Here is an 18333-nt window from a genome sequence, read left to right on the forward strand (position 1 = left end):
TGTCCCATAATGAAGTGCAAAAGATAAATCAAGAAAAGAAGATAGTATATTCAAGTAAAATGTACATGCTACACCTGTACTCAAAAACTATATTGTTTAGGTTATAGACTGTAACTATATGTTACAGACTGTTTCTTTCTTTTGCAATCTGAAAACACATAGCTTATTCAGACCCTATTATTAAGAAAGGCATCCAATTTGGGTAAAGATTTACAGTAGATGGAATCCATCACTTGTCTGTTCCAATGATCATTATGCTTACCATGAAAAAGCACTTTTTAAAAAAAGATTCTTTAAAGTATCTGCTTTTCCACCCCGACATTTGGTGTTAACCTCCTGTATCAGGTGTACCGGTCAAGGTTTTGGCAGCAAGGAAGGTGGGCTGCAGGAGTTGCCCCATGCCGGCCACAGACAGTTCTAGCTGGCTCCACAAAGGACCCACAGCAACACACAGCTCAGCCCAGCAGCCAAGTGTGTGGCACCTTTGTGAAAACAACAGACAAGCAGCAGAACGAGGGGAAAAAAGTGAGGAAGAGCAGTACGAACACCAAAGTCAGAAAAGCAGGACGGGGAGGAGGTGCTACAGGCACCAGAGCGGATAGTCCCCTGCAGCCCGTGGAGCAGACCACGTTGGAGCAGATATCCACAGCGTGTCCTGAGCAGGAGCCCACAACAGAGCTGCTGGGTATTTCCTGAGTGAACTGCAGCTCATGAAGAGCCCATACAGGAGCAGGGGAGAAGGATGAGGAGGAAGACGCAGCAGAACTGTTACAAACTGAGTGTAACACCCCCTCCACCACTGAGGGGACCAGGGGGAAGGAAACAGAGTACTCAGGAGTGATGCTTATCCTGGAAAAAGGGAGGCAGTGGGAAGGTGTTATTTTAGTTTTTGTTTCTCACTAACCATATCTATTTTAATTGGCAATAAACTACATTCATTTTCCCCAAGCTGAGTCTGTTTTGCATGCAACAGTAACTGGTAAGCAATCTCCCTGTGTTCACCCAGACCCACAAGCTCTGTCATCCTATTTTCTCCCCGTCCTGTTGAGGTGCGGGAGTGAGAGAGTGGCTGGGCGGGCACCTGGCAAGGTTAACCAGCCACAACTACTTGCAAAACAAATGAAAGGAATACGCATTGTTTTAAAAGGAAGAAATTTTAATGTACAAATTTACACTCGCCACATTGTATTTTATGCACTGATCTTGCAGCATATACTATGATGTTTTCATAATAAAACCACAAATAGTAATTCTCAAACTAGGGAGGAAACTGCAGCGGTCTGCATGATTTATTCTATTCATAATTTATTCTACAAGTGTTTACAGGTTAACCACAAAAATAATTTCTCTTTCCTTTTCTCAAGAAAATAAATATTTCACTTCTAAACTCAAGAATCATTCAGCTCTCTAACAGTCTGTGCACTATGCCACAGCATCCTCTGTCAAAACTAGCATATTTTTATTTCTTGGTATTCCAACCAGTAGCGTTTGTTGCTCCTCATGTGCCCATACAGCATATTCAGAATTCTTCTCCAGCGACACCCAAAGACACACTTCAGTGAAAGAAGAAACAGCTGAAGATGTCCATCTTCAGTTTTGCCTTGCAATACACTCAGCCGCCAACACTACTTTCTTCCAAATGGATCAGACCACACTTTTAACCCTACAAATCAAATATGAGAATACCAGCAGTTCATAACTAGACTATTGGAGAGAAAAATAATAATTGGTCTGCTACTCCAGCCTTGCGTATGAAACAATGAAAGAACCTGACAATTTCTGCACTGAATTCAGAACTCTGCTTAAGCTTGCAAAAATATTTAGAAACCTTGATCTTAATCTTCAGATAATGGAAAAATCTATCACACCCATAGGGAAGGTGTTCTAATATTGTTGGAACAACCATCTAGAATTGTACCTTGCACATGAATTTGTCTAGATTTCACTTTCAACTAGCGGATCTCATAACTTCTCATCAGACGTTAAATTTAGACAAAAAAGTTATACTGAGGACAACTGGTCATCAAGTACCTGCATCTTGGAAAAATGAGCCGGTCCAGGCCCCTTTAATAACAAAGGCCGGTTTAGCAGCCTTCTATTTCACAATACCCTTCCCTACTCTTCTTCAGCATTTCACCACTTTCCTGGAAAGTAATTCCTGCACTGGTGATTTAACTGATATGTGTAGTAAGGACAATCCTATTTGGTTTTCCCCTACTGCTGATGCTAGGATTTTCTAAAAATAGGAGTAAATTACCCTTCGACATACTCAGATATGAACTGTTTCATCGAGACAAGCACTCTCATGTCTTTAAACAAGAAGTGCCAACCTTGCATAACGAATAACCAGTTCATTACCTATGAAACAATGAACTATCAAGGATGGCCTTACATACTTTAATTTTTATTCCCCTCATATGCTTTTCTACGCCTTCTACTGGCAACAGCAGGGATCAAAAAGCTATTAGCACTGCATTACAAATTTTCCTTTACGTGTAGCAGATTTCTGCCCCACCTCTTCACCCATGAGGCTGGAAGGTACTGACAAACCGCTCATAAACCATGTTTCAGCTGAGTTGTAAAGCAGTATTCCACAAAACCAGGGTGCAATAGTGTGTTTTTTACAGCTAAAGCTCATCCCACCCACGGTTCTTGTTTGCTCTGAGCTGGTTCAGAAGTTAACTTCTGGTGTGGAAAGTGGCATTTATTTAAGAAAGTGTGAAGATAACAGAATCTCTACAACTTATTTGGCCAATTAAGTCAATTTAAAACAAGTTGTGTTAAATCCATAGTTTTCAAGTGAAGAATTAGCCTGAAAAAAATATTTTCATGGTAAGTTTATTATATATGTAATCTTTCAATGTATTCTTCACTGTATTATTTAAATCCATATAAATATTCAGGTCTCACTTCAAGAAGATCTTTAAAACAACCAATGCAAACATACGAATCAAGTGTACCTGCAGGCTGAATATCCTCTTGAACAATACCAGCTCGGTTTATCAACTGTTCTTTCTCTGGAAAACAGATCAGAAAGGACACGACTGAAAAAAAAAAGAAAATACCAGGCATCTTGACTGCATGCAATAAAATAATACTGAAAATTTTATTCATTCTGGATGCTACACGGTAAAATTCTGCAATGTGAATGCAGTACTCGCACATCACTGAGAAACTAACTGCTAGTCTGTTTAAAGAGATTCCAAACAATAAGATAATAATCTTTAAGTAATGACTACTGTTTAATACAAGATGCTGCTTTTATTTATATTTATATATTTATATTTATAATATAATTATATTTATACTTGTGTATTATATTTATATTTTATATATAGTACTTATATTTTATTATATATAATTATAATATAGATATAATTATATTTATAATAAACATATTATTTATATTATATATATAAAAAATACCTGCTACTATCCCATCACTTACGGAATGACTAGTACTTTTAGGAGCTACCACGTATATGCTCAACATAAAACTTCTCAAAAGATTTATTCTTTCCAGAACCAGTGATCCCCATTTTCAAGCCCTGAAAGATGTTGCATCTTATCACAAGTAGATTTCATGACAGCATCTACAAAATTAGTGCTCATAAACTTTTATCAGAGGGATACTTTCCATACAACGTGCCTGTTTCAGGCTTTTCTTTTTTGTTTGAAAGATTCAACCACTTCCAAGAAGAGAAAGGGACAAAACTGTATCATCTCCCCTTATTAAATGCCCCCCTTTTTGTTCCCTTCCAGTTAAGCACTTTACCACTATAGTCCTTTGACAGAAGAAGTCAAAGCTCAGCTGGATTAGCCTTTTACCCATACCACTGAACTTTTTAAGCCTTAAAAAAAAAAAAATCGCAGGGTGCACTTTCCCAGGGGAAACCCAGAACTAAGCTCACCCTAAAACTGAAACTTTTCACCATCCTGTCCCTCTGAGAATGCACAGGCACTACATGTCATTAGGCTGTCTAGGTACAAGCCTAATGCTACCAGAGACTTGCAGGCATATCACAAAAAGTGATTCTACTTGTAGGGGGGCAGGCATTAGAGGCAGATCCAGTTTCTCCAGTTCTGTTCACTGAGCATGGCAATTGCTATTCCATCCTTCTTAGCAGACAAAAATCTCAGGGAACTGACTAATTTCAAAGGAAAAGCTACAAAACCCAGACAGGGAAAACAAAATAAATTAGGGCAAGGAATCAGACTTATTCTAGGGCATGGAGGAGTAAAAATATTTAGTCTTAGGTGGAGACTAAGATTGGAAGAGAGGCAGAGACCAAAATGTGAATCAATCTGAGAGGTCTGGGAACACACGAGACGTGAAGAGAAAGAGCTGTTAACTGGTCAGGCAAAGAAACAAGTAACAGTGAGAAAAACGGAGACAGGACATGGAACAGTCAATAGGGAGACTGGGGTGGGGCCTGGAAACAACTTGGAAAACAGGTAAACCAAAAAAAGGACAATAAGGAAGAGCCAGTCTTGATGAGAGGACACCTCACAGGATGGAGAAGGAGCCGAGTCTCACGGTTCCGCAAAATCACGAAATGTCCTATGAAAATGCCCCTATATCAATCCAAAGCTGTCAACCCTGTTGTTTTAATGGGAGAGGTCTGTGCTGAAGATCTCAAAGTTTCAACACTGCCACTAAACCATGTGTTTCATATGAGGAAACAGTCTTGTTTAAAGCCAGTTACAGCCAGGAAAATACACAGAGTAGAAAACCTATCTTTGTGGGCAGTTTCCAACTTCACTAACATGGTTTCCTTAAATAAAGACTTGCTTGCAAGTTAAATTTTACTTCAGCTTTGATGCAAGACTAAAGTCCCTCCAAGAAGATCAATAAGTTTCTCACCCTTTTCTTTTTTCTTTTCTTCCTAGAAAACTCTTCAGTTGTCTCAGCAGATTAACCACATGAAGCTTCAGGCTATCACCAAGAGCTTGCTTAGCTTTATACAAGTTAAAGCAAGGCGATGAGGCTGGTTACACCAGAACTCTTCCCCACTTCCTTTGGCAGTAGTTAACAGAAGTTTACGAGTAATGGGCGCTCCGCCTACCGCTCCTGTAGCACTGAGCATCCATCCACCTCCAGCCACTGAGGCTTCACACTTGAACTTCAGGTGCCTTTGAGTGCTCTAGAGCTCCCTGGTTACGGGGTCAGCTGTGGGCTTTGGTGGGTTTTCTGTGTTTCTGGCAGGGAAGGGGGCCTTTTCCACAGCACCCAGAGAAAACTCTGCAGACTGAGACCAGCTCTAGCAAATCATCGCAATCAGTAAATAATCTGTTACCACGTTTTTTAAGTTACACTTTTCAACTGTGGCTGGAAAACGTAACTTGAACAATTTACAGAATCATAGAATGGTTTGGGTTGGAAGGGACCTTTAAAGGTCATCTAGTAAACCCCCTCCCTGCAGCAAGCAGAGACATCCTCAACTAGATCAGAGCCCCGTCCAACCTGACCTGGAATGTTTCCAGGGACGGGGCATCTACCACCGCTCTGGGCAACCTGAGCCAGTGTTTCACCACCCTCAGTGTAAAGAATTTCTTCCTAGTATCTAGTCTGAATCTTCCCTCTTTCAGTTTAAAACGATTACCCTTTGTCCTGTTGCAACAGGCCCTACTAGAAAGTCTGTCCCCATCTTTCTTACAAGCACTGAAAGGCCACAATAAGGTCTCCGCGGAGCCTTCTCTTCTCCAGGCTGAACAACCCCAATTCTCTCAGCCTGTCTTCATAGGAGAGGTGCTCCAGCCCTCTGATCCTAACTTCTTCAACGGCATCTCAATCCTTTTAATCACTTCAGAGAACAGCCAAAGGGTGTCCTGAACCACGTGCCGAACAACTTGAAACAAGAGTACTGCGAGTTTTGGGTTTGGCTTTTTTTGGAGGACCTCTCGGACGAGCAGAGAGCCTCTCGGGCGTCGCTCGCCCAGGGCAGCCCCCAGCACACCCTCGTCCCGAGCACAAGCGCGCTGACAGCCGTGCCCGGCCCGGCCCGCCCCCCGCCGCAGGCACTCACTGTACTCCTCCGGCAGCAGCAGCGGCCGGAAGTAGATGGGGTAAAACGCCGCCCCCACCACGGCCACGAAGCCGCCGAAGATACCGAGGGTACGGGACAGACCCGCCATCGCCGCCGACCGCCACCACCCGGAAACTATGCGGCTCCACTTCCGACACACACCGGAAGCGGCGCGGTGAGACACCTGCGGGCCCCGCCCCGGCAGGAGCGGCGCGGCGGCAGGCAGCGCCCCCTCGCGGGCCGGCGGGCCACGCCCCGGTACCGGCGTCCCCCCCCGGCGCCTGTTGTAGCGGGGTTCGCGGGGGACTCCGCACCCCCGGGATCCCGGTCCCGCCGCGCCCTCCGCCACCCTCCGCACCTGCGGCGGCGGCGCGGGGCCAGGCCCGGCCCTGCCCGGCCCTGCCCGGTCGGCGGCTCCTCCTCCTCCAGGAAGCCGGATCTGCCGCATCCTTGCCGGCGGGGCCGGCCGCGCACTCTCGGCCGCGCTGGGCGAGCGCCGCCGCGGCAGCATGCGACCCCCGGCTGAGCCCCCCGCCGCGCCCCGCCGCCCCCCTCTGCTCCTCCTCCTTCTCCTCCTCACGGTGAGTGACGGCCGGCCCCACGCCTGCCCCCGGGCTATCGTTCGCGGCGGGAGATGGTGGCCGTGGCGAGGGCCCGGGCCGGGCGTTGGGCCCCGGGTGAGCGCCGAGCTCCGCGGGCAGGGGGTGCCCGGCACCCTGCGGCTTCACGGCGGGGCTCCGCGGCCGGTGCGGGGCGGAGAGGGGAGCGCAGCCGCCGGGGAGTGCCGGAGGAGGGATGTCCGGGGGCTGCGGTCGCCCGGCCTGGGCTTGGGTTGGGGTTGGAGTTGGGGTTGGGGTTGGGGTTGGGGTTGGGGTTCGCTCCGTCCGAGCCCGGGGCCGCCGGTCGAAGCCGGCCCGGCGGGTGTCCGGCCTGCCCCGGCTCACCCCCTGCTCCAGCCGCCAGGGTTTCCCTGCCTTCTCCAGCTAAATCGTTAAATCACCGTATTAAAAAGCTTTCTGTCTCAGATGAGGTTAAATTTCTGTGTTTGAAAGAGGAGGGGTGCCTTTGACATCCCTTACAGATGTGCGTGTGAGCATGGTGCTGCACTGGTTTATCGAAACAACTGCCTTTTAGGGGCAGCTACTAAACTACTTCTTTTATGCTGCTAAACTCAAACTGGGGTTAAAGCCTTTGTGTGCTCGTACGATACTGATGCAATTAGGAGCAGATCAGCGCCCGCTTTGGCGTGTCTCCTTTTCCCACCTCTGAAAACCCAGCATGACGTGGCAGCCGTGGGCAGGTGAAGGACCACGGCTGTCTCCAGGCTTTGCGCAAACAGGTGCGCTTTCGTAGGGTCATGGGGAATTCCTGCAGGGGTGAACTTGGGGAACGTCCTGCTGAGAGCTCATTCCAGTGAGTGAAAGAACAGTTTCTCATCATTTCTGTAATATTACACTACTGAAAATTTTCACTTTTCTACCTATTGTTGTGATTGCCTCCCACAGTGATTTTTATCCCAACTTCTGATGGGATGACTTGGGCTAATGCCTTCAGATTCATCAGGTGTTAAGAAAACGATAAAGAAAAAATCTTTTATGGCTTTTGTATCTAAGTTGCCCCACACAACGATGCCTCTGTGTCTTTATTGTTGAACTCTGCCTAGTTTATGGTAACGTCTTTGAATCCAGCATAGCTGGCCTCCTTACTATACTGGGAAACTTTTATTTTTAAATCTCATAATCACACTCATTGTGTAATCCTTTCATCCTCGCTCTTTGTAGTCAGAGATTATGCACAATTAACTCTGCCTTGTCTGAGATAATGGGGAGGGAAGAACTAGGGTTCTTCACCAAGTAGGAACATTTAGATAATACGCATGCTGCGCAGTGCGCTGGAGGGCAGCGTGTAGAGGCAGCCCAGTGGTAACAGAGACTCAGCTGTGGTCTCGAAGGTTTTACGGTCCGCAGTCTCTGCCACGGCTGCATCGGTGCCAGGTCGCTCAGGGGTTGTTGCACTGTTCTTCTTACTGGATGAGCCTCCTGAAGGGTTTGTTAGGTGTGGTGTAACAGCAGACACAAACGTGCTTCGTGCATTTTGCAGCACGTGTCTTGACTAATACCCAGGCACTGAAGAATACAAAGAAAAGTTTCTTGAGTAACTTTGTGAGACCCATGTTGCAGAACAGGCACTGAGGGAAAGGCAGTAAAGGGAAAGCATGGCTGAAGCTAACCTTATACATCAACAGTCCCGGTACATCGCGCTGAAGTGCTCTAGGAACATTGTGGAGTTTGTTCTACAAGGAACTGGCTTTGGATTGCAGAGCTTACTACCTTGGGATCCCCACCACAAAATTTCTGCCATTCACTGAAAGTCGGATGGAACCATTCATACACTGCTGCATTTTTGTTAACAAACTGTGCTAGACCCAAGCTCTCTCTGTGCTGGGGGTGAGCTCCCATATCTCTGTATTGGATAAACCCCTGAGAAAATTGAGAGCTGGCTGTGTGTATTTTGACAGTAAATGTGTGTATGTGGTAAGCACACAGTGGTACCACAATGCTTTGTAGTGTCTACCTGGTAGAATTCTACATTTTGTGATAACCACATGGCATTGTTTTCATATTACCATCTTTCTCTTGACACAGCCCCCGTATCACAAGGATTAATTGCTTTACAAGTACTCTTTATTGTAAGATAAAAAATATGTAAGAAATGTGAATGATAACCATCAAGTAGTAGAGGTTTAGAATAATTTGTGGTTGCTGTTATGTGCTTTTAATGCTTTTAGAGATGTCTATAACCAAAGAAGAATTATGTAGGAAATGTAAAATAATAGTATCTTTGTCAAGTCAAGCTCTGAAAGATATTCAAATTAGTATTAAAATTAAGGTTCTCTCATCAACTTTTATGTCCGTATTTGTGCCATGTGTGTTATTACATGATATGGTGGTAACTTTTCCAGTGGACACAAGCCTCCTTTTGCTATTCCTTTTTTAGCCCCTTCATTTTTTTACAGATTTTTTACAGATTTTTACAATATCTATTTTATAGAATGGGAAACAAGGCAGAGAGGAAGGCTGTCACTCTGAAGAGACTACCTGTTGTAGAAAGCCTAGGTACTGACATTGTGGAGTGTTTTGCATTTTTATTGCATTTTATCTGTTCAAAGTGTATATTTTTGCCACGGTTTGGGCTGGGCTGGACACTAAAACAAATGACAGATGCTCTCTAATGATCTCAGTGCTTACACACAGGTTTATGAGTGTTCGGCATCACAGCACATCTTGCTTCCAGTGTCACCTGTCAGACATAAGAAGATAACGTTGTACTTGGTTGTTCTGGTGGAAAGTGGTTCAAGTGACAAGTTCAGAAAGATCTAGGAACACTAAATAAATCTAGTTATCTAGAGTTACCCAGCTGCTAGCAATGATATCCAACTTTCTCATCCAAAAGTTCCCTCATTCAGTTATGTCTTCCAGCTTCTGCCTTAAATAAAGTCAAGGTCTCGGAGGAAATAGTCTCCGCTATGCACAGTTGTGTCCCAGTTGCAACCTTAGAGCTCTTTTGTGCCTTTAAGGAGGCAGAGATCTGGGGGAAAAATGGCATTTGATCACACAGTTAAATCCAAAATTCTCATCTATAAGAACAAGGAAGTAGTATAGGTAAACTTAGTTCTGACTTTTCCTAATATTTACACCTTCACAGGTTTTGATGGCTTGATGTGTTTTCAGTGTAGCTCTCAAGAAGTGTCAACATATTTTATCATTAGGGACTTTTACCAGTTCCCATATTGGATCGTGGGCAAGGCCTTGTCCTCCAGGTGCACAACATATAATTCCAATAATTAGAAATGTACTAAGCACTTGGCTGAATCTTTTAAATATTTTGAGAATCACAGTGAAAGAGCCATTAATCCAAGGTAGATATCCAAGATAAAATTCAGTTCCATTTGTTTAAGCTTAGCAAAGTTACAAGTCACCCAAGACAGATCTTCTCAATCTAAGCAGTCTGAACAAACAGCTTCCCCGGTAATCTGAAGTGACAACTCTGAATATTTCAGACGGATCAGGGGACCTGGCAGAAGTGCTGTGCTGGTGGCTGCCCCTCTGAGCTGAGTAATCCTCAGTATCCTTGGCAGTGCATCAAGCCGGACGCTGCTGTAGAGCAGAAAGAAAAAAAGCTGTTTGAAGCCTTAGAGACAAGAACTTCAGCATGGAGGATAATCCTGGTGTATTTTCCAAGCACTCACTCTCGAAGTGTATTTATGATGTACATAGCTATAGAGAGCAAAAACTGAGCAAGTGCTGCCTGCTGGTCTTGCTGCTCAGATTTGTAAGTCCATCTTCAGGACAGGAATGTTTCCGTAATAAGCTGCTAAACATTTTGTGAACATGAATTTGTTCTCAGGAAACCACTGTGAGCTGCCTTAATCGTTACTCTGCTCTTCAGGTACCTGCATTAGAGAGAACAAAATTAGCTAACTTTAAAAAGATACAGAAACATCAGGCTGTCGCAGCCCAACTGTACAACAATATGATGAATAAAGGCGGGTATGTTTTAGTATATACTCTTTAGGCCTGATCCTAGGGGCATGTGTAAATAGCATGACGTGTAAGTCAGTATCTTAGACCGGATTCCACTTGCGTAAGGGCAGAAGGATACACCCTGTAAATACAGTTTGTTTGTAGATACCTGTGTAACTTTGAGACTTGATGTAGGGAAGTTGTTACCATTAAAACCTTGATGGAATTGATGAGATGAAAACCTCTTCAGTAATCCACATCTGCTTGCTGTGTGAAAGAATCCTGATGTTTTGGAGTTTGAGTATGGTATATAAACCTGCTTGTGCAGCGTTCTGTTGTTGCTATGAGTATATTAGTAATCACATAAATTCAGATTCTCTGGTTAACGTGTTTTGTGGTTTGTTTTTTTTCCCCTAGAATTTCGTGCCATCCTTTGGAAAGGAGACATTACGAACAACAGCAGTTACTCCACAGTTTGAACAGAACATGGATTATGCGGACTTTATCCATTTAAACATTTTAGAAAAGAAAGTTCTTAATAATTCTGAGGTTTCGGTTCAGTATTTATGTTCTAAGCCTTGTATCGTCAACTTGGAAGCAGTAGCTTCCTCTGAATTCAGGACCGGTGTACCAGTGTATAGAAGGAGATGGAAGGATGAGAAAAACCTTTACGTTAATAGAACCCGACAAGTACATTTGAAATTTCCAAGCATCATGGTTTACAGAGATGATTATATCATCAGAAACTCAATAATAGTGCACAATGTGATATTATATGCATGGATTAGTCACCAGTCAGTTAGCAGCTATGATGCTGAGCAGAATGAAGACTATCAGGATGCAGTTGCCAAGAATTACACTTTTTTAGAAGCAGTTCCACCTTTTGAACGCCCATATAAGGACCACAAAGTTTGTCTTCAGTGGGGTGCCGACTATTTGTGGATGCTCCAGGCAAACAGGATACCTCAGTGCCCTCATGAAAGTGGTAGGTGTAATGTCACTTTTTTCCCCAAGGAAACGAGCGGGACCCAAATAACACCTTTGGTAAGCTGTTAGAAAGTGCATAACTGCAGTAAACATTATGTAGAATGATCTACTTGGCCAACACTGTTGCATATGTAAGCTTCTTAACTGCGGGGTTAGAGTTGCAAATGACTGAAGTCATTCAGAGCTGGCCTGTTTCACCACAGCCAGCCTGGAGATTTGTAGAAGCCTGGGCTTCTGTTTTCTAAGTGTATTCAAATAACTTCATTTAAAACCCACTGATGTCAGTGGACATCATTCCTTTGTCTTCAAAGAGAGTTGTTCAGTCCTATATTGCATTATTTCAGAGTAAATCCTGCAGTTCTTACATACATAATTTTCACACAGGTAATCTACTTCTGCTTAAGGTGATGGCTGCACACTCAGAAATATATTTTTAAGTCTTTATAGTGCAATAAACTGTATAGTACTTTTACTTTTTTTTTTTTTTGGCCCAAAGCCATTATGGACAATCACTTTTCTTTTAAAAATGAATGACCTGCTGACAATTCTTTTTGTCCTCAATACATATTCAAAACAGAACCTAAAAGCAAAAAGGTTATTTGCTTCTAGAGGAGTCTCTCCTAGAAAATCCTGTAATTGTGTTCGTGTCATTTGTTTTCACTACATTGGCATCTAAATGCACTGGAACAAACAGGGAAGCAATGATGTTGCTGCCTTCAGGGGCTTTCTGCGATATCTACTGGAGGCAGAGCACATGATCTCTGACAACAGCATGAAACATCTTATGCACTATCTAATTATACTATAGATGAAAACACTGTAACAAGAAATAGAAGGAAATAACATTTTATTCAGATTTATTTTTTTAAAATAAGCTTGTAGCAAATTGCTTGGTGTTTGTTTTTTTTGCTGTTGTTTTGGGGTTTTTCTAGGAAAGCTGATGATATGTAGTGGCCTTGAAGATCTTTTTCATGTTTCTTAGCAGGGACAGCATTATCAGATTTATTACAGGATTATGCATATCAGTTAAGAAGAGAAATGGTATCTGTCCATACATACAGTATAAACTGGAGAGCTGAAAACGGAGAGCAAGTCCAAGAGCTGTGGAGTAATCTCACGTAGGCGTAACCAAATATAGGATGAAATTTAAATTAATAACATAAATGAAGATTTCTTCCTTACTAACTGATCCTTTAAGTATCTTAGATTTAAATGAGTCTGTTCTTTCCCTGCTTTTAATACCGGCTGGAAATGGACTCCATTTCACTTTCCCGTGGGTTATTCAGTCCAAGATTGTAATGTGTCTAATAACAGTGAGTGAACTTGTATTTAGGGACTTATTGAAGGTTTGTGTTATTTTTTAATCTGTTGTGTGATTCAAATGTTTGACTGTACAAGTATGAACTAATTAACTAGTTCTGGATGCTCGCTTTCTGGCAGATTAAGAAAGATTGTATTTTGCAGATGGTGTCCAGATACTCAGCTTCATATATGCTTCCAGTGGGGAGAAAACAGGAATCGTGAAGAAATTTGAACAATTTGAAAACAGAGAACTTGAGACAGTCAGGCAACATCAGATTGATTATCCCATGTAAGTATAGACAAATAAATGAAGCGGGCTGTAATTTTGACTATTGAAGGCTATAGAATATACTTAAACTCTTAGGCTATACCACAGATTAGAGGAATACTGCCTACTAATTTGAGAAAAAGCTGAAAAGGAAATGTGTTAGCAGTTCGTTCTGTTGTCTGATTTCAGTTTTGGAGGGGATTAAGCTGAACCCCAGAAAGATACTTATGGTACGTGTTAGTGCAGTGCTGTGTTGGAGACCAACATTAGGGGTAACTGTGCTAGTTAAGTACAGTTAGGAGGGTAAATTAGCTGTTACATGCTGTCATTATCAGCCTGCCATCTCATGACTAGCTAGCCTGAGGTTTTCTGCAGTACAAAGAGATCTGCATTTCAAACATCATTTGCAGACCAAGTGCAGAGCAGGGTTTCTTGCAAGGGCAAGCAGCGTGGAGCAGCTTTTTCCCTATAAATTCACGCTCTAGTTTATTTTGCAGCTGACAAATCCTTAGTGATAAAGTCCCCCTGCCTAGATAGCTTTCTACCTTGAGCTTATACTATTTCCTCCACCATCCCTTTGTAAACTCCTGGTTGGAGAGGAGTAAAACCCCTTAGCCCCTGCCCACCATTCAGTTACAGAGGAATCATGCTGGGAAGACCATCTTTCTCTACTTTTCTCCCCCTCCCCGAAACTGTCACAACTCTGCAGTCGTATTTTGCAACTTCAGAGGAAAAAGTATGTATAGAGATATATAAATATATCTTCCTTCCACCAGATGCTGTTACCCCAGTAACATTATTACAGAAATAGGAAATGATCGCATGAACTGGAACTCGCCTGCTGGTTTGTGTTTGGCCTGTGGCCAGAAGAAGAGTGCCAAAGAAGACTTGCCACATAGCACAGGTTGCGTACAAAATATTAGCCCTCAAACTCTGAAGCCATAAGTACAGAGCAATTTTTAGCTTCTGGCTTCTTCAGTATGGGTGGCAGCCTGGTTTGTACAGCCTGCTGCCCTTTGCTCTCTGGCGCAGTTGCATTCTGCTTCTGGCACTGAGGTGCTGGAGCTCTGGTTGAGAGCATATGGCATGAGTGTATGCAGCTCTCTACCTGCTCCACACAGTTCCACCCTTTCTTGCCTTCGGTTGGTGTCACCAGTGTTAGCATAAGGCATCGCCCGGGTGTTGTGGTTGTGTGACAGCCTGGGGTAGCTCTGCTAAGAAAAGGAAGAGAGTTTTCCGTCAGCTCTCCATATGTGACCAGTGGTTCCCCGCTGCACCAAAAAGCCAACAAAAGCAGATGGATCTAACTGAAGTTACTTGTTTGACTTCAGTCAGGGATTTGTAAAGAAAGAGAACTGGAGATAGACAACTGTCACCTGAGACTGTGGACAGCCTGCAGCAAGGATAGGCTGTAAGGGACTGCTCAGGCTGTATGGTGTTTTGCAGCGATGGGGGGCATGAAATGAGTCAGCATTGTCCCAAGCTCTGTCCCCAGAAATTTGTCCAGAACTGTTATGTGCTCAGACTGGCAATCAAGGACTAAATGGAGACTGTGGCATTTAACTTTGCTGTATTGCCAGAAATGAAAGATGAAAAGAGCGATATATAACCACAAGCAGTATGTCTGGAAGCACAGTGTTTGCCTGAAGGTCATAACGATCAACTTACAAGTGATCATGATTTGCAAACACTTCTACCTCATCCCCGTACCATCTGTGGAAGATATTATTAGCTATTTAAGGTGTAGACTCTATTGGGGAAAACTTTACCACTCTTGCATTTCTTTTTTTAAACACGAGAGCAGGTGTTAGGCTTTCAGACCTACGTTGGTTTAGTTCAGGAAAAGGCACAAGGTACTGTATTTTAGCAACTTCTTGAGAGAGAAACAAGGCAAGCTGACCCAATTATAAAGTATTATAAATAAATATTTATATTTGTTTCTTAATTTTAGAAATACAAAACCCAAATAATATCTCCTAAAGTCACTAAGAAAAGAGAACTTCTTTATCAGAAATGATAATAATTGTAATGCTTTGCTGGGTTGTCCATTGGAGGTACAGTTTTCAAAGGCGTTCAGCATTGGCTTAACTGCTATGGAAATGTTATGGAAATAAGTGGTCAAGTTCCTGGAATGCCTTAAAGTTAGATACGGTGGTATAAATTCTGCTTTTAGTGCCTCAGCCAGCTTTGTACAGAAATTTGTCAGTGGGTAGCGTTGTCAGGTCTTTAAGTTTTCTTTTTGCACTGCTCCATAGTTTGCACAGACTCCACCTTTATTTATCTTGTGATATCTGTGACTGTACTACCCGGAGGCTGGATTCATTTTTAACTGCTTCTCCCAATCACGTTTTCACAGTTGACATTTAGTATAGAGGACACAGCTTAATTTTTACTGGCTTCCATGATCAAGATTACAAGACCGTGCATTTGGGGATCTCGTACCACAGCCTGCACGCGGGAGGTTGGCTCCAAGTTGTCTCGGTTGTGTTTTCAGTTCCCTATTGATGTGGGATCTGGCAGTAGCTCTGACCCAGCGTTCTGGAATTCATTCAGATAACGCTCCCTGACTCTCCTCTCATGTTGGTACCACAAAAGTGCACAGTTAAAAGGAGGTCACAGATACAAGAGTCTTAAATACTGTTGCTCTGAAGGTTTTCACTGCAGAGGATGTGTTCTGTTCTAAAGATTACATGTGTGAAACAGGTTTGCTAGATTAAAGCGAAATGCATGCTTTTCAAATTATATGGGGAGATTTCTCATCAGGAGTGGATTTTGTGTTTATTTTTGCTCATGCAGGTTCACCGTTTCAATCTGGCTATATTTACTTCATCACTGTGAAAAGGATCTGTGTGGTATAATCTATTTTATTGATCCGAAAGAAATGTATAGTACTCCTGCTGTATTTCTAAGTGAGGAAGGTAAGGGATATTATTAACGGCCTTCAGAAGGGTTTTAATATAGTCTTTATAGATCTGTGCCTAGGAATAACGTTCATAAATATATTATCAGACCTATTTTGTGAAACTGATCCCTGGCATAATGCTTCTTTTTGACTATAGTGTCTCAATAGGAAAGTAACTGCTAAATTAATACTGAGAAATAGTTGCATAGCATCTAGTCTTGGCTAACTATAGAAAATGTCTGCTTTATCAGGAGAATAGACTTAATCTTACAGGTCAAGAACATACACTGGGATTGAACAGGTTTATCTCAATGAACAACCTTTGTTATTATTATTGAAGTATTATATTAACATTGTTCTCAATTCCTATATACATACGACAAGAAAATTTTTGAAAATTTGAAATAGCCTCAGAAAAAGTCCAAATGATTCAAGGTCTTGCCTGTATTGCAGTGTTCAAGAAGCACAGTCTTTTTCCCTGATCCAAAAAAAAGTTAAGAGGTAGCACTGTCTTAGTCTAGCAACACTTGTGGTAGAGGAACATTCCTGGCAGAAGACGGCTCTTCAGCCTCTGGTAGAGAATGAAATTCAGCAGCTGGGGGCTGGCTGGCAGGCTCACAGAGGAAATTAGTGTGCAGAGTTTTAAGAGTGCACACCTGGCTTTCTCATAAGACATTACATTTTTTCCCCTTCTTTGCAAGTTTCACAACTAATCTTTTCCTCTTTGTTATTTTTGCTGTCTCCGTTTTATCTGTCTTGTAACCAATCTAGATAATTAATCTATCCATTATAAACTGGACGCTTTTCTTTGAAGAACGAACAAACGGCAGCTCAACTGGAAGTTATCAGCTTGATAGGAAATTTGCTTGGAGAGGTTTTAGGGCCAGTTTTATTCTCAGTGTTAAACTAGATTATCATAATAGCCTGCTCTAGTCTTAAGAGCTCAGACCACGAATCTAGCTTCTGCAGGTCCAAGTAGTGGAGTGTAAAGTCATCCTGTACTTGATCGTTGCACTCTCACATGCTAGCAGTTGAATGTTGAGTAGATACCATTGCTCTTCCCCTCTGCTGTCATATTTGCTGCAAGTCATATCTGCTTTCTGGTGTTCAAGATCAGCTGGGGCACCCTCCCTGTTTGCCTTAAGTTTAGCGTGTTTATCCCTCAGACAGTTGGTTTTGAGTCTGTGGTTTCATGTGGGAGCCTGGGCATTAGCATCCAAGATGTGTAACTGAAATGTGGAGCACATTTCCCTGGATTCTGTGAGAGCTGATGTATGGTTTGGTGAGTGCCAAGATCGCTGTTGGTGATGAAGAGGATAAAGAAGACAGAATCACTGTGAATAATGCATTAGGAAGCCCATTCTTAATGTTGATATTTCTATGGTGTTTATTTCCTTTTTCTTCCTTTGTTGCTCTGTCAGGTTATGTGCACATTCAGATGCACCTCATGAGAGGAGATGACCTTGCAGTAAAAACTAGCTTCAGCCTTCCTCTGAAGCAGTGGTTACGACTGGATCTCTCTTTTAAGGGTGGACAGGTATGTGTGCTACTGAATTACAGAATCAAGACTGAGATTTGTCTAATTTGATTATGCCTCTGACAAAGCCCTTAATAGCTGAGGCTGGGAGAAATACAGTAATTTGTACGTGCTCACATAGCAAAGGAATGAAAAATCTAAAACTAGAAATTGTCCGGGGATGTTCAGACCATCTGACTTTGGGAAATCAACGTAGATGCTTAAGATAAGAGCCTAGAATTACTGTGTATTTAGTGGCTCTCTTGGCACCCAGTTGCTTTCCGGAGACTTTATTGACTGTACAGGCTACCAGGTCTCCAGGCGTAGACACCTTATCTAGATACTTCAAGTTACATGTTGTGAATAACTCTGAGGGAGTTTGCACTTGGAGGCTTAGGCGTTTTTACCATTCCGATAGGAAAATTCAGGTGTCTGGGCTTCTGTACAGCAGCATGCCAGTTGTCTAGGTGTGTTAGCTAACAGGAGGCATGTGCAGTTTCCAAGTTTTGCATATTTGACAAAGTGGCATAGGATTGACTACCATTAAAAGACAAATCAGTATTGCAGTGTCCTTCTGTAGTAGATAAAATACATAATTTACATTTTAACAAATCACAAGTGTTTTTCTGAAAACCTTGCAAAAGCAGCTCTGAAAACGCAGGCTCCCTGCCCAAGTTCTTTTCTGAACCTCCAGCTATTCAGATGTTAGGGTGTGAAAATAATAAACTTTAGTCTTCTATTTCTCAACTTCTTTCTCCTTGAAAATGCTTAAATAGATTACGTTCTGAATTGTAAAAATAATTTCCAAT

The 18333-nt window shown here is 42.7% G+C and overlaps 2 protein-coding genes across 5 annotated transcripts in view; one reads left to right on the forward strand and one right to left on the reverse strand.

Annotated features, from left to right (window-relative positions):
• Nucleotides 1–1135: 1135 nt before the first annotated feature.
• Nucleotides 1136–6205, reverse strand: SMIM20 (small integral membrane protein 20). Of its 2 annotated transcripts, none has more exons than XM_054202038.1 (3): nucleotides 6027–6205; nucleotides 2961–3044; nucleotides 1136–1663 (listed from the first exon to the last, which is right to left on the reverse strand). In XM_054202038.1, exons 1-3 carry the CDS (start codon nucleotides 6133–6135, stop codon nucleotides 1626–1628), a joined length of 231 nt encoding a protein of 76 aa, XP_054058013.1. In that variant the 5' UTR covers nucleotides 6136–6205; the 3' UTR covers nucleotides 1136–1625. The 2 variants fall into 2 exon arrangements, with proteins under 2 accessions (XP_054058013.1, XP_054058014.1); XM_054202039.1 differs by having other exon boundaries at nucleotides 2961–3017; nucleotides 6027–6198.
• A 94-nt stretch (nucleotides 6206–6299) lies between these two features.
• Nucleotides 6300–18333, forward strand: part of SEL1L3 (SEL1L family member 3) — a 39224-nt gene continuing 27190 nt past the window's right edge. For 2 of the 3 annotated variants that reach the window (XM_054202021.1, XM_054202023.1), the window contains exons 1-5: nucleotides 6300–6607; nucleotides 10967–11534; nucleotides 13001–13127; nucleotides 15903–16024; nucleotides 17430–17545. In XM_054202021.1, the coding sequence (XP_054057996.1) occupies nucleotides 6536–6607; nucleotides 10967–11534; nucleotides 13001–13127; nucleotides 15903–16024; nucleotides 17430–17545 (1005 nt within the window). In that variant the 5' untranslated portion in view covers nucleotides 6300–6535. Of the gene's footprint in view, nucleotides 6608–6685; nucleotides 6704–10966; nucleotides 11535–13000; nucleotides 13128–15902; nucleotides 16025–17429; nucleotides 17546–18333 lie in introns of those variants that run through there. The other variant, XM_054202024.1, reaches the window with a different exon arrangement.

The sequence above is a fragment of the Rissa tridactyla genome, chromosome 5, assembly GCF_028500815.1.
Source record: "Rissa tridactyla isolate bRisTri1 chromosome 5, bRisTri1.patW.cur.20221130, whole genome shotgun sequence".
Classification (NCBI taxonomy): Eukaryota; Metazoa; Chordata; class Aves; order Charadriiformes; family Laridae; genus Rissa; species Rissa tridactyla.

Excerpts from the sequence above, each read along its gene's own strand:
- SMIM20 (XM_054202038.1), bottom strand. The coding sequence starts at position 6,135 with ATGGCGGGTCTGTCCCGTACCCTCGGTATCTTCGGCGGCTTCGTGGCC. Across the intron at positions 3,045-6,026 it reads GCTGCTGCCGGAGGAGTACA|TCGTGTCCTTTCTGATCTGT; the intron begins GTGAGTGCCTGC and ends TTTTTTTTTCAG. Across the intron at positions 1,664-2,960 it reads AGAGGATATTCAGCCTGCAG|GGTTAAAAGTGTGGTCTGAT; the intron begins GTACACTTGATT and ends TTTGATTTGTAG.